The sequence below is a fragment of the Echiichthys vipera genome, assembly GCF_963691815.1.
Source record: "Echiichthys vipera genome assembly, chromosome: 2".
Classification (NCBI taxonomy): domain Eukaryota; kingdom Metazoa; phylum Chordata; class Actinopteri; order Perciformes; family Trachinidae; genus Echiichthys; species Echiichthys vipera.
In genome coordinates this window covers 4,186,962-4,213,854 of record NC_139827.1, presented here as the reverse complement: position 1 = coordinate 4,213,854, position 26,893 = coordinate 4,186,962, and the positions used below count along the sequence as shown (strand labels likewise).

Sequence of the window (26,893 nt, the reverse complement as noted above, 5' to 3'; positions counted from 1 at the left end):
GGTGGACATACGCTGCACCTGCAGACAGCCATCCACATTCAGGAGACGTGCTGTCCCATTGGAGAAGATATCATGGTTTACTGAAACACAGGACAGAGTACCTGTGGATCTGAGAACAGACTCCGAGTACGCAGGGCGTGTGAATTATTACTGTGATGAAACCCACTGCACCCTAAGACTCTCAGACCTGAGAGAGAGCGACTCGGCTCAGTACAGGTTCAAATACAAAAACAAACGATTGAAGAGACCTGGAGTCACTTTATCGGTCGCAGGTAACATCTTTTGAATGTTGAATCGTTGTGCGTGCGGATGTTTGTGGGTGCTGACGGTTTGTTCCTCTTTCACAGACCCAGATCTCCAGGTGCAAGTGACACGGTCGTATTCTACCTGGGCTCAGCTGTTGTGTCACAACAGCTGTCACCTACCTGCTCGCCCTTCCTTCATCTGGTACAAGAATGGGGAGAAGATTCAGGAGGGAACGTCTCCCTCGTACACAGACTACTTTAAACCCGCAGACAGCTATTCCTGCTCTGTGAAAGGACTCGAGGATTTCCCTGCTCCTCCAGTGTGTGAGTCTCTCACCAACATGACGCCATCTGGTGGAGCATTGCTTGTACACATTTAGGAAGACAAGCTCAAGTTGTCATTTGCATCAGCACAAGGGGAGCACCAGTATCAATACAGTAGTCTCTTAAAAATGTAGCTACTCATAAATGAACCATGCAGTTTTTCTCCTGCAGTGCAAATGTGTTATTTTCTCCTATTGTAAAATGGAGTATTGTAATATTCCTGCATACTGAGGTTCATAAACAGTGTTGAAGGTCTGAAGCCCTCATGCACTTTCATTATAGAGGTTAAGGCTCAGTTTTTTTGTGTGTACTGTGACAAGTCACTCTTCCACAACAACACGATAGTGATAGATTATGTAAAATATGTATACAGTCACACTTGTTTACAGACAGTGCACAAAAGAAGCAAATACAGTTCCTAATTTCAAACACTTATTAAATACCTTTTAGTTTTAAGGATTCAATTTCAGTACTTACTTAAATAATGGTAAATGGACTTGTACTTAAATAGCGCCTTCTGTCATCTGACTGTCACATTCACCCGTTCACACAGACATTCACACACAGATGGCAGTGGACATCTACAGACCATCTAATCTGACCACATTTACACACCCATGTGCAGCACAGGGAGCAGTTCAGTGTCTTGCCCAAGGACACTTCGACATGTGGGGATCGAACTGCCAGTCTCTCGAATGGAGGAAGACCCACTCTTCCACTAAGCCACAGCTGTAATCCCTACGCAAATTGTGTAACTTTATACTTTTGTATTACTAAATTATTACAGAGAAATGACTGAAGTCTGGCTGCACTTCGGCCTTGCATCTCTCAGACGATTACTGACCGTGTGTTCATCGCTCTCTGGTGTTGTTCTGTCTCAGTAAGTGCACGGACAGTAGTAATGATGGAAGCAGGATTTGAAGTGCAACGGCAACCTCTGATGAACCACGACCGCAACTCGTCTACAGCATCACACAGGAAGTGTTCACAGTTACGGTAACGCCATCAAACCCAGACAAGTCTAGCTTTCAGAGAGACTCACATTTAACACCAAAAAAAAGCAAAAGGGACTGAAATAAAACAGAATAGAGCCCTTGAACGTCCTTAAATGTCCTGATTTCCATAAGCTGTATTTTAAGAAGTCAATGCGCCGTTTGCGAAACAACAGTAAGAATCATTTCTTCATTTCAGTTCGGGGATTTACTGTCCTGAGTCCGCTCATGCATATTAATAAAGTAATGAGGAAGGAAGCCAGTTTTTAGCAGCTTGATATTTATTTAACACAATTGTTCCAACCGCAGAAGACGCAAGCTCTCTTCAAAGACCACAGCCTCCTTTTTCTGATGTACTGTAGCTGATGTACCAGAGAAGTGAGGAGCAGCTATGGGTTTAACAGCAGCAGCGAGTGGATTTGTTGTCCTCCTCTCTTTACAAGGTACTGTACATCTACATTTATATTTTAAGGCAGTTTGCACACGTCTGAAATTCAGATACATGTGTTTTTTATTAAAAGATTTGTTGTTTGATCCCCTCCTCGTCGTATATTCACTTGTCTTTAGATTGAAGTCTTTAAAGGACGACAAACACAGAGCTGTTTCTGACCCCTGCAGCATCTCTGCACACTTAGACCGTGACATCATAAACGTTATAAACTGAAGTGTTGTGCGTCATTGTAGACAGTAAAACTGTGTTAGTGTGCATGAAAGTAATGACTGTACACACATTAAGAAAGAACAAAACGATGTAAGTGTCACGTAGGGTGACGGAGAATACACGGGGGAAGGGACCCAAATGCAGAGAGAGAATAAGAGCGGAGAGATAAGGACACAGCCGGTTAAGGGCCAATTCACGCTCAGGTTGGTAAAGTCAAGACGAAGACTAAGTGGGTCCCTCAAACACAGCCTGGGGTTTTCCTCTGACCAATAGAGATTCAGATAGATTTAGGTGCACAGAAAAGATCTGGAGTGAAGCTGAGTGTCAGGCTGTAGGTGCCAACAGCTCCTTCTCTTCATGCACGGCTGCAGCTGCAGTTCAAAGTCAACGGTTGAATTACACGAACACGCCAAGCTGAAATATTTCAATTTGAACGAGAAATTCGTGCAAAAGCCTCATCATTTAGATTCTCTTGTTGTCCTGGTGTTGTTGGATCAGGAGTGGAGGCAGATGTCTGTAACCGGAGCTCGATAGTACTTCATGTTTGGAAAGATACCGGAGGAAAAAGGAGCTTTGGAGAAAAGTAAGCGAAGAAGTTAAACTACCCGTCAAGATTTGAAAACGATGTGTACGCTGTTGTGTTGATGGAGTAGCTACAGTAAAGCTGAGCTCGATCCAAACTCCATTCAGAAAACAAACTGTCACGTGGGGTGACGGAGAATACACGGGGGAAGGGACCCAAATGCAGACACGGAACCCAGGAGACGGTATTATTAAATTTAATTAAACTTATTTACAAAAAGGTGCTTTAAAAACAAAGAGAACTGATACAAACTGACACGATGAATGGACACAAGAGGACAGGTACGCAGGGAGACATCATGGTCTATAGTGGTATGATCCGGCACCGAATGAGGCTCAGGACCGGCTTAATATACAGAGTGGCAGGTGATCAATGCTAACGAGAATCACCAGGAAAACAAACTCAAAACCAGAGAAACAGAAAGGGGAACACACACAGAGGGAGACAAAAACAACGACTAAAAAAGGAGAGGGGGAGACCGTCCTGATCCAATCACGACACTGTTTAATAAAAACGAATCGCTCAGTGGAACTTCCTCTATCGTTCTGCCGTCCTGTAACAAACCCTTCTAATATTTAATCTTCAGCTTCGTAGTTCAGTCAATACTGTGTCAAAGTTTACAGTTTCAACACGTGGCTGTTTCTTCGCCGCACCCTGATGTCTTGCCTTAGTGCACTTGATTGCACCTCTGGCTGTTCCTTTGCTTTTTTACACGTGATATTTCAGTTTCTGCTAAAATTTCAAAAAAATCTGTTTTTGCTTTGTCATTAATATTTATATATACATGCAGGATGTTGTAACTACACCCCAAGGTCTTCATCTGTGCAGGTTCCTACACCAGCCATCAATAGACTGCAGTGCAACAACCACAAGGTCTTGAACGTTCAGTGGTTTTCCACCTGCAAACACTGTCTGAGCTGTTTGTACTGCTGCCTTTCTTTCTTTTTTTTATACACATGTTATTCTGTCTATTTCCATCTCTTTTTGTTATCTACATATCTTTCACACTCTTTGCCCACGCCTCAGTGTTCTGCATTTCTAACGGTTTCCACTCGCACTCAGCAGCGGCGACCACAGAAAGAAAATAATAACTTATGTAACAAAACCCTTCTAATATTTAATCTTCAGCGTCGTAGTTCAGTCAATACTGTGTCAAAGTTTACAGTTTCAACACGTGGCTGTTTCTTAGCCGCACCCTGGTGTCTTGCCTTAGTGCACTTAACTGCACGCGTGCACCTCTGGCTGTCCCTTTGCTTTTTAAATGAGCACGTAAACCTGATTGAGTTTTAGATTTCTCCATACCTCTGCTCATCTTCAACCGCTTGACCCTGGGTCACGGAGGGCTGGAGCCAATCCCAGCTGACATCGGGCGTGAGGCGGGGTACACACTGGACAGGACGACGCAGGTCTATCGCAGGGCACATAGAGACAAACAGAGACAGACAACCATTCACACCTACGGGTGATTTAGAGTCATCAATGAACCGAACACGAGCACGTCTTTGGACTGTGGGAGGAAACCGGAGAACCCGGAGAAAACCCACGCAGACACGGGGACAACATGCAAACTCTGTGCTAACCATTACACCAATGTATAATAAAATGACACAGGGTTTAGTCTTAAGCTCAGTTCTTGTTGAGATAAAGCTGCAGTTTCTTAAAAGTTTGTCTAAACACCCTGACACAAAAAAAATAAGTTGGTACTTTCAGATCTTTGTCTTACGCTGACTTAAAGTGAGATGACATGAGAGCAGAGGAAGTTCGGGGGAAATGTAGCTTCACACACTGAAGATAAAAATCAAAGTTTGTCTCCTGATGTTGATGTTGTTCTGAGTCTGATTGGGGTTCCCGATGTGCTCTGTGTTACAGGGATACAGGGTTGGTATGGTCAGTATGACTGGGGAGTGACCTACAGTCCTACGCGGATCTGTGCCGTAAAAGGATCCACAGTGAAAATCCAAAGCACCTTCAAATACCCATCCACAACAAACCCTCGGACTACAGTTGAGAAAACATTGTGGTTCACTAAAATGAACGGCGGTGAATATTCGGATGTGACTGCAGACTCAGATTATTCAGGTCGTGTAGATAATGATTGTTATGGGAAGACGTGCACTCTGACACTCCGAGACCTGAGAAAGACCGACTCAGCTACGTACAAGTTCAGGTTCATAACAAACAAAAAAGGTGGCTTTACTGGTGAAACTGGAGTCACTTTGTCCGTCACAGGTAACATTTTTATTATGTTAATTATTTCCAAATGCTTAGCATCTAGAAAAAAAACCAACATTAATATAAATGTGTGTGTTTTGTCGTAAAATAACATTCATGTTTTGTATTCACAAATCCAGATCTGCAGGTGAGCAGATCATACGCAGCTCCTTCCCGGAGAGAGCTGAAGTGTCACATCGGTTGTGTTCCAACTTATAATTCCTACATCTGGTACGAGAACGGCCAGAAAATTCAGGGACGAACATTTTCTAATTATTATTCAGACTACAATTATCAAGACAGCTATTCCTGTGCTCTTGGAGGATACGAGGATTTCCCCTCTCCTTCAGTTTGTGAGTTTACTCCACTGCAGTATAACCACGTGTGTTGTTAATATGGACACCCCCATTGTGACTCCTCGCCCTCCTGGTTAAACAAGTATCTATAAATTGTTTTCTCTTCCAGGTGTCCGTGGTCAAACCTGTAATGGAGTAGCGTACACTGACACAAGCATCTGTGCCCCTGAAGGCTCATCGGTGAACATTTCTTGCATGTACAACAGTTTCAATTATCAGGATAAAACAACATTCTGGTTCAGGTTTCATCAGTCACAGAGTCCCTCTGACCTTCGTGAAGACTCCCGGTATGTCCATCGTGTTCATGTCCTTGAAACAAAGAGAGGACGCTCCACTCTGAGAATCACTGACCTGACGCACACAGATTCAGCCCAGTATCACTTCAAACTCCAGACAGGAAGCATTGAATGGGACAGTTTACCTGGAACAACTCTGACTGTCACAGGTACTCATGAACTCCAACACAGTACATTTAAAAACAATAAATGTTGACTGCGATAGGCCGGCGTCCTGTCCAGGGTGGACCCCGCCTCACGCCCGATGTCAGCAGGGATCGGCTCCAGCCCCCCCCCCCCCCTCCACGACCCGACAGGGACAAGCGATTGAAGATGAATGAATGAATAAATATGTTGATTATGATCAGTTTCTGTCAATGTTGTGGTATAAATAACCAAATAGTTTCTAATGTTTGCTACTACAACAAGTGCTATAATGTTGTTTCTTGTTCTCATATCCAGCTCTCCAGCTGCAGGTGATCACAGGAAGAGTCTATCCGTCTGGTCGTTCCTATTTAGAGCTGACGTGTCGCAGCAGCTGCGGTCCGAATGCTCCTCTTTCCTACGTCTGGTTCAAGAATGGAGAGAAGATGTTTTGGGTGGAGAAGTCTTCTTATAAAGGCATTTTTGAGCCTGAAGACATCCTGTCTTGTGCTCTGAAAGGACATGAGGATTTCCGCTCTCCTCCTGTGTGTAAGTTTAAAGACAACCAACATAGACACCGACATTAGATCCAAGAAGCTTTATTTATCCAGAGGGAAATGATTGTGCAAAAGTTTCACCACAAAGGTGGGAAAGGATCAGAGTAACAACAACATAATCAAATCAAAATAAAGCTAACGTCAAATAAATCAAACAATAAGTAAGTGTGACAGAGTGCAACAGACATTGTGGTTAAACGTAGGTTTATACAATATACAACAATACGCTGCGTGCAGTTTAGCAGCATGTTGAAATAAAATAAGTACAAACTAACAAGTGAGAAGGAGCGATAAGTGATGACAGTGTTAAAAATGTAGCAGCCTTTCTTACTGAAGTAAGTAAGTTACAGTAAAGTACAGTGAAGTGTAGCAGCCTTTCTTACTGAAGTAAGTTAGTTACAGTAAAGTACAGTGAAGTGTAGCAGCCTTTCTGACTGAAGTAAGTTACAGTAAAGTACAGTGAAGTGTAGCAGCCTTTCTTACTGAAGTAAGTTAGTTACAGTAAAGTGCAGTGAAGTGTAGCAGCCTTTCTTACTGAAGTAAGTTAGTTACAGTAAAGTGCAGTGAAGTGTAGCAGCCTTTCCTACTGAAGTAAGTTAGTTACAGTAAAGTACAGTGAAGTGTAGCAGCCTTTCTTACTGAAGTAAGTTAGTTACAGTAAAGTACAGTGAAGTGTAGCAGCCTTTCTGACTGAAGTAAGTTAGTTACAGTAAAGTACAGTGAAGTGTAGCAGCCTTTCTTACTGAAGTAAGTTAGTTACAGTAAAGTACAGTGAAGTGTAGCAGCCTTTCTGACTGAAGTAAGTTAGTTACAGTAAAGTACAGTGAAGTGTAGCAGCATTTCTTACTGAAGTAAGTTAGTTACAGTAAAGTGCAGTGAAGTGTAGCAGCCTTTCTGACTGAAGTTAGTTAGTTACAGTAAAGTACAGTGAAGTGCAGCAGCCTTTCTTACTGAAGTAAGTTAGTTACAGTAAAGTACAGTGAAGTGTAGCAGCATTTCTTACTGAAGTAAGTTAGTTACAGTAAAGTACAGTGAAGTGTAGCAGCATTTCTTACTGAAGTAATTTAGTTACAGTAAAGTGCAGTGAAGTGTAGCAGCATTTCTTACTGAAGTAAGTTAGTTACAGTAAAGTACAGTGAAGTGTAGCAGCATTTCTTACTGAAGTAAGTTAGTTACAGTAAAGTACAGTGAAGTGTAGCAGCTTTTCTTACTGAAGTAAGTTAGTTACAGTAAAGTACAGTGAAGTGTAGCAGCATTTCTTACTGAAGTAAGTTAGTTACAGTAAAGTACAGTGAAGTGTAGCAGCATTTCTTACTGAAGTAATTTAGTTACAGTAAAGTGCAGTGAAGTGTAGCAGCCTTTCTTACTGAAGTAAGTTAGTTACAGTAAAGTACAGTACAGTGAAGTGTAGCAGCCTTTCTTACTGAAGTAAGTTAGTTACAGTAAAGTAAAGTGAAGTGTAGCAGCCTTTCTTACTGAAGTAAGTTAGTTACAGTAAAGTAAAGTGAAGTGTAGCAGCCTTTCTTACTGAAGTAAGTTAGTTACAGTAAAGTGCAGTGAAGTGTAGCAGCCTTTCTTACTGAAGTAAGTTACAGTAAAGTACAGTGAAGTGTAGCAGCCTTTCTTACTGAAGTAAGTTACAGTAAAGTACAGTGAAGTGTAGCAGCATTTCTTACTGAAGTAAGTTAGTTACAGTAAAGTACAGTGAAGTGTAGCAGCCTTTCTTACTGAAGTAAGTTAGTTACAGTAAAGTACAGTGAAGTGTAGCAGCCTTTCTTACTGAAGTAAGTTAATTACAGTAAAGTACAGTGAAGTGTAGCAGCCTTTCTTACTGAAGTAAGTTAATTACAGTAAAGTACAGTGAAGTGTAGCAGCCTTTCTTACTGAAGTAAGTCAGTTACAGTAACGTAAAGTGAAGTGTAGCAGCCTTTCTTACTGAAGTAAGTTAGTTACAGTAAAGTAAAGTGAAGTGTAGCAGCCTTTCTTACTGAAGTAAGTTAGTTACAGTAAAGTGCAGTGAAGTGTAGCAGCCTTTCTTACTGAAGTAAGTTACAGTAAAGTACAGTGAAGTGTAGCAGCCTTTCTTACTGAAGTAAGTTACAGTAAAGTACAGTGAAGTGTAGCAGCCTTTCTTACTGAAGTAAGTTACAGTAAAGCACAGTGAAGTGTAGCAGCATTTCTTACTGAAGTAAGTTAGTTACAGTAAAGTACAGTGAAGTGTAGCAGCCTTTCTTACTGAAGTAAGTTAGTTACAGTAAAGTGCAGTGAAGTGTAGCAGCCTTCCTTACTGAAGTAAGTTACAGTTAAGTACAGTGAAGTGTAGCAGCATTTCTTACTGAAGTAAGTTAGTTACAGTAAAGCACAGTGAAGTGTAGCAGCATTTCTTACTGAAGTAAGTTAGTTACAGTAAAGTACAGTGAAGTGTAGCAGCCTTTCTTACTGAAGTAAGTTAGTTACAGTAAAGTGCAGTGAAGTGTAGCAGCCTTTCTTACTGAAGTAAGTTAGTTACAGTAAAGTGCAGTGAAGTGTAGCAGCCTTTCATACTGAAGTAAGTTAGTTACAGTAAAGTGCAGTGAAGTGTAGCAGCCTTTCTTACTGAAGTAAGTTAGTTACAGTAAAGTACAGTGAAGTGTAGCAGCCTTTCTTACTGAAGTAAGTTAGTTACAGTAAAGTACAGTGACGTTTAGCAGCATTTCTTACTGAAGTAAGTTAGTTACAGTAAAGTACAGTGAAGTGTAGCAGCATTTCTTACTGAAGTAAGTTAGTTACAGTAAAGTACAGTGAAGTGTAGCAGCCTTCCTTACTGAAGTAAGTTACAGTAAAGTACAGTGAAGTGTAGCAGCATTTCTTACTGAAGTAAGTTAGTTACAGTAAAGTACAGTGAAGTGTAGCAGCCTTTCTTACTGAGTAAGTTAGTTACAGTAAAGTACAGTGAAGTGTAGCAGCATTTCTGACTGAAGTAAGTTAGTTACAGTGAAGTGTAGTGAAGTGTAGCAGCCTTTCTGACTGAAGTAAGTTACAGTAAAGTACAGTGAAGTGTAGCAGCCTTTCTTACTGAAGTAAGTTAGTTAAGGTAAAGTACAGTGAAGTGTAGCAGCCTTTCTTACTGAAGTAAGTTAGTTACAGTGAAGTGTAGCAGCCTTTCTTACTGAAGTAAGTTAGTTACAGTAAAGTACAGTGAAGTTTAGCAGCCTTTCTTACTGAAGTAAGTTAGTTACAGTAAAGTACAGTGAAGTGCAGCAGCCTTTCTTACTGAAGTAAGTTAGTTACAGTAAAGTACAGTGAAGTGTAGCAGCCTTTCTGACTGAAGTAAGTTAGTTACAGTAAAGTACAGTGAAGTGTAGCAGCCTTTCTTACTGAAGTAAGTTAGTTACAGTAAAGTACAGTGAAGTGTAGCAGCCTTTCTGACTGAAGTAAGTTAGTTACAGTAAAGTACAGTGAAGTGTAGCAGCCTTTCTTACTGAAGTAAGTTAGTTACAGTAAAGTACGGTGAAGTGTAGCAGCCTTTCTTACTGAAGTAAGTTAGTTACAGTAAAGTACAGTGATCTGTCGATGACGTTAGCTTTAACTGGAGTTAACCGGTTTTTGACTGAGACAGAATGGATACTGTTAGCTTGTTAGCTTTCTCATTTCTAGTTTCTGCAGATTTATTCATGACTCAGACAAACTGACATGTTAGTTATGATAAATCTGAAAAACACAAGTGCTGCTTTAACCACAGAGGCTGGATATAATAATATAAAACCGTAACATCTGCAAACAGTTGATACAACAGCTGTGAGTATAAAGAAACATTAAGAGGGAGTGTGTAAGCCTGTAATGTGTTTCTGTTTATCTTCCTCCAGATGCTCCTAAGCGTCCCTCTGTGTCAGTGAGTCCCTCTGGTGAGATAGTGGAGGGCGGTTCAGTGACTCTGAACTGTAGCAGTGATGCTAACCCAGCAGCTAAATACACCTGGTACAAGAAGGATCTAAATCTAAACCCTAAACGTCTCAGTGAACCACCTCAGCTTGTCTTCAGCTCCATCCAGTCCTCTGACTCTGGAGAGTATTTCTGCGCAGTTGAGAACGAGCTGGGGAAGAAGACATCTGAATCCATCTTTATTGATGTAAAATGTGAGTTAAACTGTTTATTTAAGTGCTTAAATCATTGCAGGAGAAGACTTCACCGATAAAGACTTTCTTCAGCTCTTGTTTCACATTGACTCTGTTGCAATTCACCGAGCAGCTCCTGGAGATTTTAGGGACCCAGAGTCACACTGTTACACTATCAGACAACCTTCAAAGTCTAAAACGTTGCTATACACAGCTATAACAGTTTGTAGTTTAAGTATCACATGTTCTTTTGCAGAAACACGCTTAACATTGAATAATGTCCGTTAACACGTCTCCTCCAGATGCTCCAAAGATCTCCTCTGTGTCAGTGAGTCCCTCTGGTGAGATAGTGGAGGGCAGTTCAGTGACTCTGAGCTGTAGCAGTGATGCTAACCCAGCTGCTAAATACACCTGGTACAAGAAGAACCAAACGCTGCTTCAAGGAGCAGAAGGAAGTTATCATTTCCCCTCCATCAGCTCTGAGGACAGAGGGATCTACCACTGCAAGTCTGAGAATCAGTTTGGACGGATCAACTCCACGTCTCTACGCATAGATGTCCAGTGTGAGTACAAACCACTTCAACATACAGTGTGCTGAAGTTCAGACAGTGTATGTAAACGTCAGATGAGTTTAGAAACATGTCCTAAAGTAGCATCACAAAGGGATTTAAAGCACTGGTTCTTGCTGGGCGGCAGTAGCTCAGTCCATAGATGACTTGGCTGCAAATTGGAGGGTCACTGGTTGAAGTCTGTGTGGACCATGAATGGAGTTTGGACTGGGGGCTGGAGAGGTGCCAGTTCACCTCCTGGGCGTTAGTGTATACCATGCATATATTACTGTAGAAATCACATATGATATCTGCTGTTTTTGTTGTATTTCGTCTCCTCCAGATGCTCCAAAGCTTCCCTCTGTGTCAGTGAGTCCCTCTGCTGAGTTAATGGAGGGTAGTTCAGTGACTCTGACCTGTAGCAGTGATGCTAACCCAGCAGCTAACTTCACCTGGTACAAGGAGAACGAAGAGTCACCAAAAGCATCAGGACAGAGCCTGAGCATCACTGATGCTAAAGCCGAACACAGTGGGAGTTATTACTGTGTAGCTGAGAACAGAAGAGGACGCCGTAACTCCACCTTATATCTGACTGTTGTAGCAGGTGAGTCGTGTTCATTAGAGCAGGTCCACACATATTCATTCCAGTTCAAATCCAGTCAAATATGTTTGCACAAAGACAATGATTACTTGTCCAGATGGTATGGTTAGCTGGCAAACTTTTATCAGCTACTGACTTTAACACACAACGGGCCTCACGCAGCAACGTTTCATTTAATTTCTCTGAGAAAGAGAAAAAGTTTGAAAAGTCGACTAAAACATACAGAGCTACCACGGAGCCGTAGCCTTGAAAAACCACCGAAGAAACGCCTTCAAGTGCATGTCGCTTCTTGCACTAGGCCCATTGTTGTTAAGGGAATCATCCCATTATGGGGTGTACGGCAAAATACCCTTCACATGAGTCATTACTTAGAGTGGTGTATGGACCCGATTGCAGTACAAAGGACTCAGAAACAGTGGTAAAAGTTCAACGGTTTACTCAGACTCAGGCAGACAGTTCAGAAAACGACAAACAGGAATCAGGAGCGGAGAGGCTGAACTCTTGGTCAGGGACAGAAGGCTGGGTCCATTTACCAGGATGCAGACGAAGCAGGGAATCAGGGACAGGCGAGCTCAGTAACGGGAAGACAGGCAGAAGAACGCTGGAAAGTCTCCCATGGCTGACACCTTGGAGTGAGTGTGGAGCTGGTGATTATACGCTGGGCTGAGTGCATGTGATGAGAGGCAGGTGTGTGCACAGGTGAGTAGAGTGAACTGACGAGGTGGGTGTGGCTGACAGGCTGAGTGGGGCAGAGGCAGGATCAATGGAAAACTACTGAGGGCTGGATGACTGAACTGTGACGATGCTTGTGTGTGAAGAGCTGTGATTTTATGTCTAGTTATCAGTTCCTCACGCTACCAAACAACCTGAAACTCTATAATGGATTGTTCCGTTTGATCGCTGTTCACCCAGGTTCAATGACATCAGCAGCTGTTGGGTCGATCACTGCTGTTTTTCTGGCTGTCATATTCCTTGCAGCCTTCCTATTGATTAGGTGAGCAGTTCAGCTTCACTGCGATTACATTCAGGGGTGCATCTTGGATTCAGTCGGCTGTTTATTAATCTCATTTGATTATTGTTGTGTAATGTGTTCGTTTTTCTTATCCAGAAGAAAAAGCTCCTCGAAACCAACCGCAGAGCCCAGAGAGAGACCGAACAACAAAGCTCAGGTGAGGAATCTTTATTTAAATGTATCTAAAACACCTGTACGCACGCTCAACTTTAAAAACCTTTTGCGTTTCAATATGTGGAGTGAAAGTGTGGAACAGACGAGCGGAGGAGCTCAGACGATGTCCAACCATGAGCGAATTAAAACAACGGTACAAACGGACGGTGTTTACGAGGTACAGGGAAGAAGAGGGTCTTGACAAACACCAGGGTTCTCACATGTTGCCATACTTGTCATTTATTTATTTTGACACAAAAGCATTATTGTGTTGTTTGTTGGTTTGTTGGAGCTCCGAGTCCGAGTTCAAACCAATGTTACCCCAACAACCGATATTTATACGCGCTTTATTGCGTTTGGCGTCACTCTCTTTTAGACTCTCTTGACGACTTTCTGTCGTCATCCATTGACTGGGTTTCCGCCGAAAGGACTCGAACGTGCATCTGCTTAAGTAGAACAGCCAATCACAGGGCTCGCTCTCTCAGCTGCTTTGTGATTGGTCAAAGTCTTCCGGTCACGGCTCAGATTCTTTGCAGGCTGAAAACAGAGCCTAGGAGAGACGCAGAGGTCGGATCTTCTCTCATATCACTTCATTTATGTTATCCCCAAGGTCATTATGGACGTTTTTGCCCAATACCGCCAAAATAAAGCTGCCTACTGAGCCTTAAAGTGCTCTTGTCCATGTGATGTTTACCCTTCAGGTGTCCGCTCCAGAACAGAGGAGTCCAGCAAAGCAGCAGGACGACATTTATTATGCGTCCGTGCGCTTCTCTCAAAACCAGGAAGATTCTCTCTACTCCAACGTAAGGTTAGCTCAGCCTCACAGACACAAGGAGGAAGAGGAGGAGGAGGAGGAGGAGGAGGAGGAGGAGGAGGAGGAAGAGGATGGTGTGGAGTACTCTATTGTCAACTTTAAGAGCGCTAGTGCTACTGCAGGGTAAGTCCATGTGTGTGAGTGTGTATATTCCCACTGTTTTATTGCTGTTGCATCCGTCACTTATTGTATTTTTTTAAAAGTTAATACAGTGAGTTGTGTTTTTGTAGTTTATGATTCTCTCGATATGTTTTGTTCCTTAACAGATCAGAACCTCGAGAGGCAGTGGAGGATTCGTCTGCACTTTACAGCACAGTCATCAAAAAACCAAGAGTATGAACACAACGCAGATCCGTGTTTCAGCAGGTTAAACACACCTCATCTCATCTTCAGCCTCTTATCCGGGGTCGGGTCTCGGGGGCAGCAGCTTTAGCAGGGGACCCCAAACTTCCCTTTCCCGGGCCACATTAACCCACATTAAACACTGATGCAGACTTTGATTTAAAGAGCATCGACATGTTACTGACATTTCTAGTAAAACATCTCTTCAAGTAGAAGAAGAGGTCCGTAGAAGGACCTATATACATGCAACCAATGGAGAGATGTCAGAACGAGGGGGCTGCCAGTGATCGGCGCCCCAAGAAGTTGGGGTTCGGTGCTTTTCTCAACAGTGCCCAGGAGATGAACTGGCACCTCTCCAGCCACCAGTCCACACTCCATTCATGGTCCACACAGGGACTCAAACCAGTGACCCTTTGGTTCCCAGCCAAGTCACCTATGGACTGAGCTACTGCCGCCCCCAAGCACATTTCTCTATTTACTGAACATCTTTGTCACAGTCTTGCTCTGCTCTGCTCTTTGCTATTTCAGTTTACTTATCTGCTTTCATTGTTAAATATTACCAGTATTTATCTGCTCATCTTCCTGTTTTTAACTTCTGGTGCATCACATGAGTTAATGTTTTACAGTAGGTACTCACCTCACAGCTTTAATTGAGTACTATTGTTTAAATACCTATACATATATTTTTTACTGAATAAAGATATTCAACTTATAATGAGTTCGAACTGTCGACTCGTTCATGCAAAGTGGTCAATGATCCCCTGAAAGCATTATGTAAACTACAGAATGTTACAAAAGCAGGAAATGAAAGGTAAGTAGAGTAAATGAATGGTAAAATAACATTAATCCACCTATAAGTAACATTAACAGCTTTAAATGTGACTAAAATCATTTATGGGCTCAGAAACTCAATAACTAATCAATTATTACATGAAAACATAGCTTAATTGTATTCTTTTGATGCAATTTCTTTGTTTCCTCAACGATCAACTGATTCGATGTTGAACCTTTTTGTCCGTAACCCAAGAATTCCTGCTCTAATTACGACATTTCACACAAATGTCTATCGCTAAATCGTCGATGGGTTCAGAGATTGTGAAAGGCTTCGAAAATAACAGTTTTACAATTTTGCAAACTCGACTGGTTTTATTAAAATACTTAACACTGTTCTCCACAAACCCCTCATATATCCTGCAGAGTGAAGCACTGCAACCCTAACTGCAGATAGCATTATCAAAATCAGACTTTTTGTACCAAATGTCACTCACTTCATTCATATTAACAGATTTGTGTCTAACCCACTGTACACTGGGCGACTGTGGCTCAGTGGCAGAGTGGATTGTCCTCTACTTGTCCCCAGAGTCAGGACTAAATATGGGACAGGTCTGCTCTGTGTCCCCAGAGTCAGGACTAAACATGGGACAGGTCTGCTCTGTGTCCCCAGAGTCAGGACTAAACATGGGACAGGTCTGCTCTGTGTCCCCAGAGTCAGGACTAAACATGGGACAGGTCTGCTCTGTGTCCCCAGAGTCAGGAATAAACATGGGACAGGTCTGCTCTGTGTCTCCAGAGTCAGGACTAAACACGGGACAGGTCTGCTCTGTGTCCCCAGAGTCAGGACTAAACACGGGACAGGTCTGCTCCGTGTCCCCAGAGTCAGGACTAAACATGAGACAGGTCTGCTCTGTGTCCCCAGAGTCAGGACTAAACATGGGACAGGTCTGCTCTGTGTCCCCAGAGTCAGGACTAAACACGGGACAGGTCTGCTCCGTGTCCCCAGAGTCAGGACTAAACATGGGACAGGTCTGCTCCGTGTCCCCAGAGTCAGGACTAAACATGGGACAGGTCTGCTCTGTGTCCCCAGAGTCAGGACTAAACATTGAGACAGGTCTGCTCTGTGTCCCCAGAGTCAGGACTAAACATGGGACAGGTCTGCTCTGTGTCCCCAGAGCCAGGACTAAACATGGGACAGGTCTGCTCTGTGTCCCCAGAGTCAGGACTAAACATGAGACAGGTCTGCTCTGTGTCCCCAGAGTCAGGACTAAACATGGGACAGGTCTGCTCTGTGTCCCCAGAGTCAGGACTAAACATGAGACAGGTCTGCTCTGTGTCCCCAGAGTCAGGACTAAACACGGGACAGGTCTGCTCTGTGTCCCCAGAGTCAGGACTAAACATGGGACAGGTCTGCTCTGTGTCCCCAGAGTCAGGACTAAACATGGGACAGGTCTGCTCCGTGTCCCCAGAGTCAGGACTAAACATGGGACAGGTCTGCTCTGTGTCCCCAGAGTCAGGACTAAACATGGGACAGGTCTGCTCTGTGTCCCCAGAGTCAGGACTAAACATGGGACAGGTCTGCTCTGTGTCCCCAGAGTCAGGACTAAACATGGGACAGGTCTGCTCCGTGTCCCCAGAGTCAGGACTAAACATGGGACAGGTCTGCTCTGTGTCCCCAGAGTCAGGACTAAACATGGGACAGGTCTGCTCTGTGTCCCCAGAGTCAGGACTAAACACGGGACAGGTCTGCTCTGTGTCCCCAGAGTCAGGACTAAACACGGGACAGGTCTGCTCTGTGTCCCCAGAGTCAGGACTAAACATGGGACAGGTCTGCTCTGTGTCCCCAGAGTCAGGACTAAACATGGGACAGGTCTGCTCTGTGTCCCCAGAGTCAGGACTAAACATGGGACAGGTCACAGGGGACACAGAGTCAGTGCAACATATGCTCAGCACACACCTGTATTTTTACATGTTGAATGGAAAACACATGACTTTTATGTCATATTGTTGTGTCTCATACAGAGAACCGTGTGCAGTGCATTTGAAAAGTACAATTCTGAACTGCAAAATTGAGAGACTTGAGAAGAGCTTTTACTCTCTGTGTGTCAGTTTAAATATGTGTGCTATGCGTCTCATTTTAGTGTGTTAGCAACTGGAAAAAACACTTTAATGTAGTTAAGACTCTCATAAATAGAGAACGACATCTCTATGAAGAACTGAAACACCACATCCTCATCAAAGTGATCACTCCTCTCCCTTACTGCTATATTACACGCTCATTTCCCTATTTTTGAAAGAGACAAGATGTGTTGGTCACACCCGTGTGTGTTTGTTTGTGCATGTGTGCGTGTGTGTGTGTGTGTGTGCGTGTGTGTGTGGCAACACTAGAAAGGCCAGGATGATGTTCGTAATGAAGGCCTCAGTGTCATTTCCCCCACAGAGGACGAATAGGAATTGCCGCGTCTCAGGAGGACATGACAGATCTAACGGGAAAGTGGGAGCTACAGGTGAGTGCAGGTGTGAGGCGGTGAAGGGGTGTTTGTGTGTGTGTGTGTGTGTGTGTGTGTGTGGGGGGGGGGGGGGGACGACTGACAGCAGCATGGCTTACTGCAGGGCAGGAGGAGAGTGGCATGATCGGAAATTGGAGGGAAATGTGGCAATCAAGACAATATGAAAGTAAGAGCTGCTTGGCACTGTGACCATTAGTCTCTCTCGCTCTGTTCGACAGTGTATTAGGAAGTTCATGCTCGTCATTTCTTCATTTCAGCTTTGGGGATTTACAGACACCCAGCTGCTCATGCATGTTAATTATGTAAAGAGGAAGTGAGGAAGCCAGGCCACTTTTTATTAGCGGTAGCTCCACAGAAGACACAAGTTTTCTTTCAAGACTGCCTCCTCTGCTGTTAGCAGAGCTGATTTGAATAACGGATAATGCACATTACTGTCTGACATGTTTTAACAGAAGCAGCCATGAGTTTAACGGCAGCGGCAGCAGCAGCGAGTGGGTTTGTTGTCTTCCTTCTGTCTGCACAAGGTACCGTACACCTGCGTTTGTATACTAATGCATGTAGCAGCACCAATAGATTTGCGGATGGTTTGGTTTTTATCTTTTAAGCCATTCAACGTCAGACATTTGCTTTCTATAAAAGTGGAAATTGTGAAAATTAGACTTCATTCTGCTCTGTTTGTTTGTCTGAATGAATGAACTCCTCCGTCAGTGGAAACAAAGTAATTCCAGAGAGTCAAGTTTGTCTTTAAGTTAAAGATAAGTGGTGTGTGTGTGTGTGTGTGTGTGTGTGTGTTGACTGTTGATCAAAGGGGACATTTCCTAATGCTGAGATGGAAGAAGGGACAGTGTGATGATGGATGTGAGGCTGAAAAAAATAAAAAAGTGGAGTGCTCCTTTGAGAGAGGAAATATCTCATCTCATCTTCATCCGCTTATCCGGGGTCGGGTCGCGGGGGCAGCAGCTTTAGCAGGGGACCCCAAACTTCCCTTTCCTGGGCCACATTAACCAGCTCTAACTGGGGGATCCTGAGGCGTTCCCAGGCCAGTGTGGAGATCTAATCTCTCCACCTGGTCCTGGGTCTTCCCCGAGGCCTCCTCCCAGCTGGACGTGCCTGGAACACCTCCCTAGGGAGGCGCCCAGGGTTCATCCTTACCAGATGATCCTGAACCACCTCAACTGGCTCCTTTCAACGCAAAGGAGCAGCGGCTCTACTCCGAGTTCCTCACGGATGCTGAACTTCTCACCCTCTCTCTAAGGGAGACTCCAGCCCCCCTCCTGAGGAAACACATTTCGGCCACTTGTACCCGCGACCTGGTTCTTTGGGTCCTGACCCAGCTTTCATGACCACAGGTGAGGGTAGGAACAGAGATTGACCGGTAGATCCAGAGCTTTGCCTTCCTCAGCTCTCTTTTCGTCACAACGGTGCGGTAGAGCGACTGCAGCTCCGCCCCCGCTGCTCCGATTCTCCGGCCAAACTCACGCTCCATCGTCCCCTCACTCGTGAACATGATCCCGAGGTACTTGAACTCCTTCACTTGGGGTAAGGACTCATGTGGTCGAAAAATATTGACTAAGACAGCTGTCAAAAAGATGTGTCCACGATTAAAAGATTCGTTTTTATGTGAGTATGAATCTAAAAGCTGTGAGTACAACTCTAAGTTTAAGTCTCCCCTGTGATCACAAATTCAGTTTGTGGGTAAGAGTAGAAAAAAGTGTTGAAATGACGTCACACAGGTCACAGGCAGGGCACAGGGGATACTAATCGAACCCCGAATGATGCGCCGAAGCCGACAACAGTGCACCCACCGACACCGGCGGTAACTCACTTATTTAGTTTTCAGTTGGTTATTTATTTCATGAAATTGAACCGTTTTAAATAATAATTATCAGAACCCTGCAACACCGAGCTGATGACGTACCCCCCCCCCGCTCACAGACCCAAGGGAAGAACACCTGAGCACCTGAGAGGCGTGAGGTGATGAAGCCTCTTGGATGAAACGTCTTCCTAGACAAACAACCAAGTCCAGTTGCTTTTGACTGAAACTGCTTTGAGGATATTATGAGTCAAGGTCTGAAAAGACTTAATATTTGTGTTATTTAGACCAGTTTAGTCAATAGACAATAAGTTAAAATCCATAGAAAAGGGCACACTGAGGTCAGCTTGTGCTATCTATTCAAACGCGTACGAGAGTTAATATCACCGACACGAGTTTCACATCCACGTTCTGCATTTCTCTGTAATTTCACACCTGACCACAAACAGGAAACAGACTGAGCAAACACATCATGTTTTCTTCTTTTCTTCACAAAGAGTGCATTGAAGTTCTGATGCGTTCACTTCCCCATCAAACACACTCTCTGTTTTCTTCCCTGGTGTGTCGTCTCAACTCTTACACTAAAAATAACCCTCTTACATCCCAGGGAGAGAAAAACACACATTTCTCCCTAATCATACCTGCAATGATCACACAACCTGATCCAAGATTGCACACAGAACTGTCGTAGTGAACTGCATTAGAGTGTGCAGATGTAAACTCTTTAAAATTCATAAAAAAAAAACTTAAAGTTATTACCCTTTAACTGGACGCTACAGAGAAAGAGCAGGTGTTTATCTCGGGCTTCTTTAAAACGTGTCTAAGAAGAAGGTTTTGTGACCGTGACTGCAGTAAATATGATTCTCGGGGTGTTGAAGCTGGTCATTGTCCCCAAACACCTCCTCATATTCAAGTCAGTTCTAAATCTGATTGTGTTTCTTCTGTGTTTCAGTGATTCAGGGTCAGAATGACTGGGAGTGGGGAGGGACTTACACTCGTACTCGGATCTGTGCCTTAAAAGGAAGAACAGTGACATTAAGCTGCACATACAGACACCCACCCAGAGGAAACAACGGTGATACTTCAGTTGAGAAAACATTCTGGTTCACTAAACTGCAGGACAAAGAGCCGGTGGATCTGAGAACAGACCCAAAGTACGCAGGACGTGTTCGGTATCACTGTGATGGGAAGACGTGCACTCTGACAATCAGAGACCTGAGAGAGAGCGACTCAGCTACGTACAAGTTCAGGTTCATAACAAACCAACCGGGTGGAAGAGCCTCTGGTGAACCTGGGGTCGCTTTGTCTGTCACAGGTGACATTTTTGCCCGTTTGCTCCAAATGCTCAACACTTAGGAAGCTCTGCTGAGAATCTCTGTGTCTATTCTCAGAATGTATTTTTGTTTCTTTGCAAATTCAGGTTTCCAGGTGCAGAAGAGCATTAAAAAGTCATGCTTTAGTGGTCCCTGTACATGGGCAGACCTAAGATGTCACAGCAGTTGTCGTCTAACTTCTTCTCCCTCCTACATCTGGTACGAGAATGGAGAGAGTATGAAGGAAAAAGATAAAGAATCTTTCAATCACTACTTTTACTCCGAAGACAGCTATTCCTGTGCTGTAAGAGGGTATGAGGACCACCCCTCTCCTTCAGTGTGTGAGTTTCTCCACAGTCTTTCACTCACACGACGCGCTGTTCAACTTTTAAGCTGATGTCCTGTAACGTGTCTTCATTTGTCTTTTACATGGGCGACCCCGCCCGCAGCAATACAACCAGCTGTCAGTTACTGCACTAATAAAACTAATAATCAAAAGTATTCTCTTTTTCAGGCGTCCGCGGTCAAACCTGCAACAAAGTGAATTACGCCGACAGAAGAGTCTGTGCCTTCAAAGGCTCATCGGTGGACATTTCTTGCACCTACAACATCAACGACGATGATGAGGATGAATCTAAATTCTGGTTCAGTCCTGAACGTAGTCGTCGTTGGAGGTATAACAATAAACCTGAAGACCTCAGTAAAGACTCACAGTATGAACGGCGTGTTCACATCGAAACATGGGGAGGACACTCCACTCTGAGAATCACTGACCTGAGAGACACCGATGCAGCCGAGTATCGCTTCAAATTCGAAACACAGAGCTTTGAATGGAGGAGTATTTTACCTGGTACAGCTCTCACCGTCACAGGTACTGACCCAGTTAGCTGTAATGACCCAGTTAGACCCAGTTAGCTGTAATGTTAAATGTATTCATCGTGGAGATTATGTTCTTTTTTATTGAAGATGATCGTTTTGATAAATGCACAGTAAGGTTAAAGTGAAGTTTGACACAAGGGGAAGAACTGAATAAGAAGTTAATGCCAGTTTAAGCACATTAATGAGAAAAATGTGAGTTGCAGTTAAGAGTGTGCTGTCACGTCTCTGTGTTACACATAAAGACCTTTCATCTGTTTGATAAGAGCTTGAAGAGTACATATGAAAGTGGTAGATTGTGCATGTTGTGTTGATATTGTTAAGGAGCATTTTCTTTTGCATGTGCTGTAAAATCGGGCTAAAGTTCAGTGTTCTACGTTGCATTTATCTCCTCAGAGCAGAAGGGAAACTGTGTTTTTATTGACAGTTCATTTTATTACGCTTGTGTTCCTTGTTCCTACAGATCCAGACTTACAGGTGCAGGTGATCTGGTCCTCTGCTGGTCCAAAGCTGATTTGTCACAGCACCTGTCTTACCGATCGTTCTGCCTTCGTTTGGTACAAAAATGAAACGAAGATCGAGGAAGAAACCGCTCCTTCTTACAGAGGAAACATCGACCCTGCAGACAATTACTCCTGTGCTTACCAGAGTTACCGCTCTCCTCCAGTGTGTGAGTTCAACAAGATCATAAACTCGTTAGGAAAATGTTTACTGAGGCAGTAAAGCAAGTGAGAAGTGGGCTAATTTTCTCATTGACTTCTATACAAACGGACTGACGGACTGATCCAGTGGAGTCGCCCCCTGCTGGACATTAGAGAGAATACACTTGAGGCACTTCACCATTGGCTTCACTTTTCAGACCTGGAAGCTACATCCATCTTTATCATAGGCTACAGTGTACAGTGGTTTTTGTCAGCATATGAGATTAAGACTCAGTGAAGAACACACTGATATTAATGTATTTATATATTATCTTCCTCCAGATGCTCCGAAAGTTCCCTCTGTGTCAGTGAGTGCCTCTGTTAACATTATGAAGGGGGATTCAGTGACTCTGAGCTGTAGCAGTGATGCTAACCCAGAAGCTAAATACACCTGGTACAAGAAGAACCAAACGCTGCACAATAATGAACCACAGCTCGTCTTCAGCTCCATCCAGTCGTCTAATTCGGGAGAGTATCACTGCACAGCGGAGAACGAACTGGGGAGGAAGACGTCTGAATCTGTATTTATTAATGTGAACTGTGAGTAAAACCGCTCATTCAAAGGCATCTAACGACTTCAATCTGTCAGATTTGTTTAATCTAGTTGATAAAGGTGCATGATTTCCTCCAGATGCCCCAACGATCTCCTCTGTGTCAGTGAGTCCCTCTGGTGAGATAGTGGAGGGCAGTTCAGTGACTCTGAGCTGTAGCAGTGATGCTAACCCAGCAGCTAAATACACCTGGTACAAGGAGAAACAAACGTTGCTTCAAGGAGCAGAAGGAAGTTATCATTTCCCCTCCATCAGCTCTGAGGACAGAGGGATCTACCACTGCAAGTCTGAGAATCAGTTTGGACGGATCATTTCATCGCCTCTGTCTGTGGATGTTCAGTGTGAGTAGAAAACCTCAGCACATCATTTAAGGCGCTTAATGTATTTAAACGTAGATGCAACATTATAAAGATGCAACACTAAAGTCGTTTTCGGGACTAAGTCTGATGAAGCAGTTGCCCTTTCTCACATGTAGCACACAACAGGAGTCAGACACGTCCACTTACTGTAAATACAGTGGGTTCAGGCTAGAGCGTGGCGCCTGGGTAGTACGTACAAAAAGCAAGGCATGACACTGATTACAAAATGACAATTATGTTAAAATACGAGGTTCGGAGCGGCTTGAACCCAGAAATAAATCTTTGAAAGGGCGTTACGTCACGTCTCAACAGCCGGATTACACTTCTTCCCTTACTACAAGCCTGACTCAGAAGTTGGAATTTCCCGATTTCCGATTACAAGTGAACGCAGCATAACCGGCAGTGACGAGCTCCAGTGGCAGACCAACTGCTGTCAGCAGCGTCACTAACATGGCGGCGTGTTTCCATTTAGAGAGGGAGTGTCTCCACAGACACACAGATGTGAATACTCAGCAAAGAGGCAACAAGTGCTTTCATTAGTGGGTCACATGATCAATCACCATTGTTTTAACTCACTCTTTGATAGAGAGGAACTTAACACACAATCAACTAGATGAAAATCTTCAACTTTAAGGAGTTCATTCACATTTTTCTGCAGATGCTCCGAAGCTTCCCTCTGTGTCAGCGAGTCCCTCTGCTGAGGTAGAGGAGGGTAGTTCAGTGAATCTGACCTGTAGCACTGATGCTAACCCAGCAGCTAACTTCACCTGGTACAAGGAGAACGAAGATTCACCAAAAGCATCAGGACAGATCTTCAGCATCACTGACTTCAGAGCCGAACACAGTGGGAGTTATTACTGTGTAGCTGAGAACAGAAGAGGACGCCGCAGATTCAATTTAAATCTGACTGTTGCGGCAGGTGAGTCGTGTTTATTCACCTTCATGCTTACCTTGCACAGTCACCAAATTCTCACAAGATCACACAAGGTCAACCAAGGTTAGGATCCAAGTAGTGTGCTTGGGTGTCGGCTAGAAGTCATCCAGCCAATCACTCATTTTCAAAAAAGTTGTTGCCGTCTAACGTGACTCCGCCAGATGGATTGATTCTCATTTGCTCAGCCTATCCGTCTGGGGACTCTCTTTTGGAGGTCTTTTGGGAAGGGGCGAAAATACTGGTTGCTGATTGGATAAACCATCTGTCTATCACCAACTAAGGGGCCAAATCAACCAATCAGATCAACGAAGCGTATCACATACTAACAGCGTGGAGGCAAAGTTCAGAAAGTAAACAGCATGTGAGTAAAGGGTATTTGCCGTATGTGTAACGTGAATTTATGAATAAAAGGCCCAATTTCAGGAGCCCGGTCCATATCCAACAGAAGGATCCAAGAGAACAAAGTGTTAGTGAGCGGCTTGCTCGATAGCTGCGCTTGTCTCATACGCGGAAGCCGCCATGTTGTTTATGCTGAACAGTCGTTTCTCGTTTCGTCACTTTAATCCACCTCAAAACCAACGCTGATTGGTTCGTTCACTTAGCAAACTTCTCCAAATTGTTTCTGCCAAGTTCCCAGATTGATCTGCGAATAAAATACAATAAAGCTCAGAGATCAGTTGCCATTTCCCCACTTACACAGAAACACATAGGGAAATTGGTTCCAGGAATAAAGGATGTGAACACTTCTTCCTCCATGTATCCAGGTGCATGGAAATCAGCAGTTACAGGAACAATCATTGCTGTTCTCCTGGCTCTCGCGCTCCTTGTTTTCTTCCTATGGATCACGTGAGCAATTCTGCGTTACTTTGATCACACTCTCCAATGCATTTCAAATTCTGTTAATTCATTCAACTGCTCTTCCTCCTATCCAGAAGGAAAAAGAGACAACAGTCCGATGTCGGAGAGAGACCCGACAACAGAGCACAGGTGAGGAACATGCTCATCGGAAATGTGCTTTGTTTCCCTCTTTAGTCAATTTTTTTTACCCCAACTTGGTTAAAGATTAAAAAAACAGTTGTGGTTAGGACAAGAAAACCACCAGTCCTGTGTTTTCCTTCAATGTGACCCTCCTCTCTATGTGGAGATCTCATATAACAGCTTCTCATTTTAATACCTGGAATACACACAAACTAAATACGTGGAATACACACGGATTATTGTGCATTACTTTTAACCAAGCCCCCACCACAGCAACTTCCTGGTTGATCCAATCAGGAAGTGCCAAAAACTGCAGTTCTCTGAGTGTCCACTAGGCAGGTTTCATAACAGAACAGTTTCTCATTGACTCCCATGTTAAACAGGCCGTTTACACAGCATCATTAAACCTGTTTAAGGCCTGGGACAAAAAAAACATTCTAGTCTGTATGTTTAGGTCACATCCCCATGACAACATTGAGGGGGGTGAATGTTTTTGTACCAGACTAGTTTTTATTTTATTGGAGGTTAAAGTTTATGAATAATTAGGGGCGTGGCCTCTTGAGTGACAGCTAGCCTCTGGCCCTCACTTCTCCTCGGAGGTAAACGTCAGCCAGATGGACGTACCTCCCTCCCCCCAACGTCACATACATGCCCTTTTTTGGTGAGAGGAAATGAGGCGGAGTCAAAGTCTGACAAGATGGCGACTCCCGTAGGCGAGGACGATTGGATCAAGTTGAGAGAACGGACCCCGACAAAGAGGCTTTATCCATCCATGCCTCTCAAATCAGCTCTTGAATTTGAACCAGACCGAATAAGTATTTTTTTTACTGCAAGAAAACAAATGGTAAAAAAACAACAAGATTGAATGTGTTTGTCCCGTCAGCTTAACATGGGTCCAGTGTATGACATCTCGTCAGGCAAGGACGACCTTCACTACTCCAGCATCCGCTTCCCTCAGAACCAGGAGGATGCTCTCTACTCCAACGTCGGGGCAGCTCAGCCCCACGGGCGAACTGAGGACGAGGAGGATGTGGTCGAATACACTGTTGTGAAAAATGATAATGCCAGCGATGCTCAGGGGTGAGCGAGCAATTTTTAAATCTAACATATGGTTAAATAAAATACACATTGGGTCAAAAGGGAAAGGTCATTTTGAATGTTTTATTTTTTGTCCCTTCGCAGAACGAGACGTCGGGAAGATGCGGAGGATCCATGTGCGCTGTACAGCACCGTCAAGAAATGAACAGGACATGGATGTGTACCCTGGTGCTAACTGCTACTTCCGTACCGTTGAGTTGGCGGAGTTGTTCAGAAGTGACAGCGAGGAAGAAGAGTTGAGTGGATTCAGTGATTAGCAGTGACAGAGTGTTCGGTAAACGTAGAGCATGTTCTATATGTTATAGTTCTGTGTGATTAGCAGTGACAGAGTGTTTGGTAAACATAGAGCGTGTTCTATATGTTATAGTTCTGTGTGATCAGTGACAGAGTGTTTGGTAAACGTAGAGCATGTTCTATATGTTATAGTTCTGTGTGATTAGTGACAGAGTGTTTGGTAAACATAGAGCATGTTCTATATGTTATAGTTCTGTGTGATTAGCAGTGACAGAGTGTTTGGTAAACGTAGAGCATGTTCTATATGTTATAGTTCTGTGTGATCAGTGACAGAGTGTTTGGTAAACGTGGAGCATGTTCTATATGTTATAGTTCTGTGAATGACACCAGGCTCGTTCTCAGCTCGTTGTTGATGCGTCATATAACGTAAACACTTATTCAGCCTGTTGTTCTCTGTTCTAGTTTTAGTTTAAGTTGCCTTTCAAGATGAAATGTCGTTTCTTGGTGTCGGATTTTATCAAATACATTTCCCCAAAAATGCGACTTATAAATGTTTTTTTCCTTCTTTATTCTGCATTTTCGGCCGGTGAGACTTTTACTCCGAAAAATACGGTAAATTATATATATTATAATATACGTATAATGCAATATAAAGATATTTTACCCCTGAATTTGAACTTCTGCACTGTTTATGTCTTAGATTTTTATTGTCTCAGCTTTAAAAACATGTTTTTTACCTGCATGATTTTATTTTTATACATTTCATGAGCACTGCTGTTGCCTGAGACCTCAGATATCCATTGCTTATGGCTGCTTCTCTGTAACGGTGCATAAAACAAC

At 43.6% G+C, this 26,893-nt stretch overlaps 2 protein-coding genes and 1 long non-coding RNA gene across 3 annotated transcripts; all 3 read left to right on the top strand.

Moving 5' to 3' along the window:
* Window positions 1-1,955: 1,955 nt before the first annotated feature.
* LOC310963204 (B-cell receptor CD22-like) lies at window positions 1,956-13,607 on the top strand (the record flags this gene model as incomplete). The annotated part of the gene is made up of 11 exons (XM_083935893.1): window positions 1,956-2,004; window positions 4,675-5,034; window positions 5,157-5,369; window positions 5,482-5,817; window positions 6,110-6,340; window positions 10,194-10,463; window positions 10,745-11,005; window positions 11,334-11,594; window positions 12,504-12,585; window positions 12,700-12,760; window positions 13,458-13,607. Coding segments are annotated over exons 2-11 (2,064 nt in total), but the record flags the coding sequence as incomplete, so codon positions are not given.
* A 4-nt stretch (window positions 13,608-13,611) lies between these two features.
* LOC310957774 lies at window positions 13,612-14,627 on the top strand. Its single transcript, XR_014593519.1, has 2 exons — window positions 13,612-13,693; window positions 13,837-14,627. It is a non-coding gene; the product is annotated as an uncharacterized lncRNA (long non-coding RNA).
* Window positions 14,628-17,590: 2,963 nt separating this feature from the next.
* On the top strand, window positions 17,591-26,327 carry LOC310957743 (B-cell receptor CD22-like). The gene is made up of 13 exons (XM_083928454.1): window positions 17,591-17,720; window positions 19,962-20,324; window positions 20,430-20,663; window positions 20,837-21,193; window positions 21,662-21,868; window positions 22,182-22,439; window positions 22,531-22,791; window positions 23,468-23,728; window positions 24,508-24,589; window positions 24,676-24,730; window positions 25,605-25,801; window positions 25,904-26,207; window positions 26,268-26,327. The coding sequence occupies exons 1-12, from the start codon at window positions 17,657-17,659 to the stop codon at window positions 25,962-25,964; spliced, it is 2,400 nt and encodes a 799-aa protein (XP_083784580.1). The 5' UTR covers window positions 17,591-17,656; the 3' UTR covers window positions 25,965-26,207; window positions 26,268-26,327.
* Window positions 26,328-26,893: the final 566 nt, after the last annotated feature.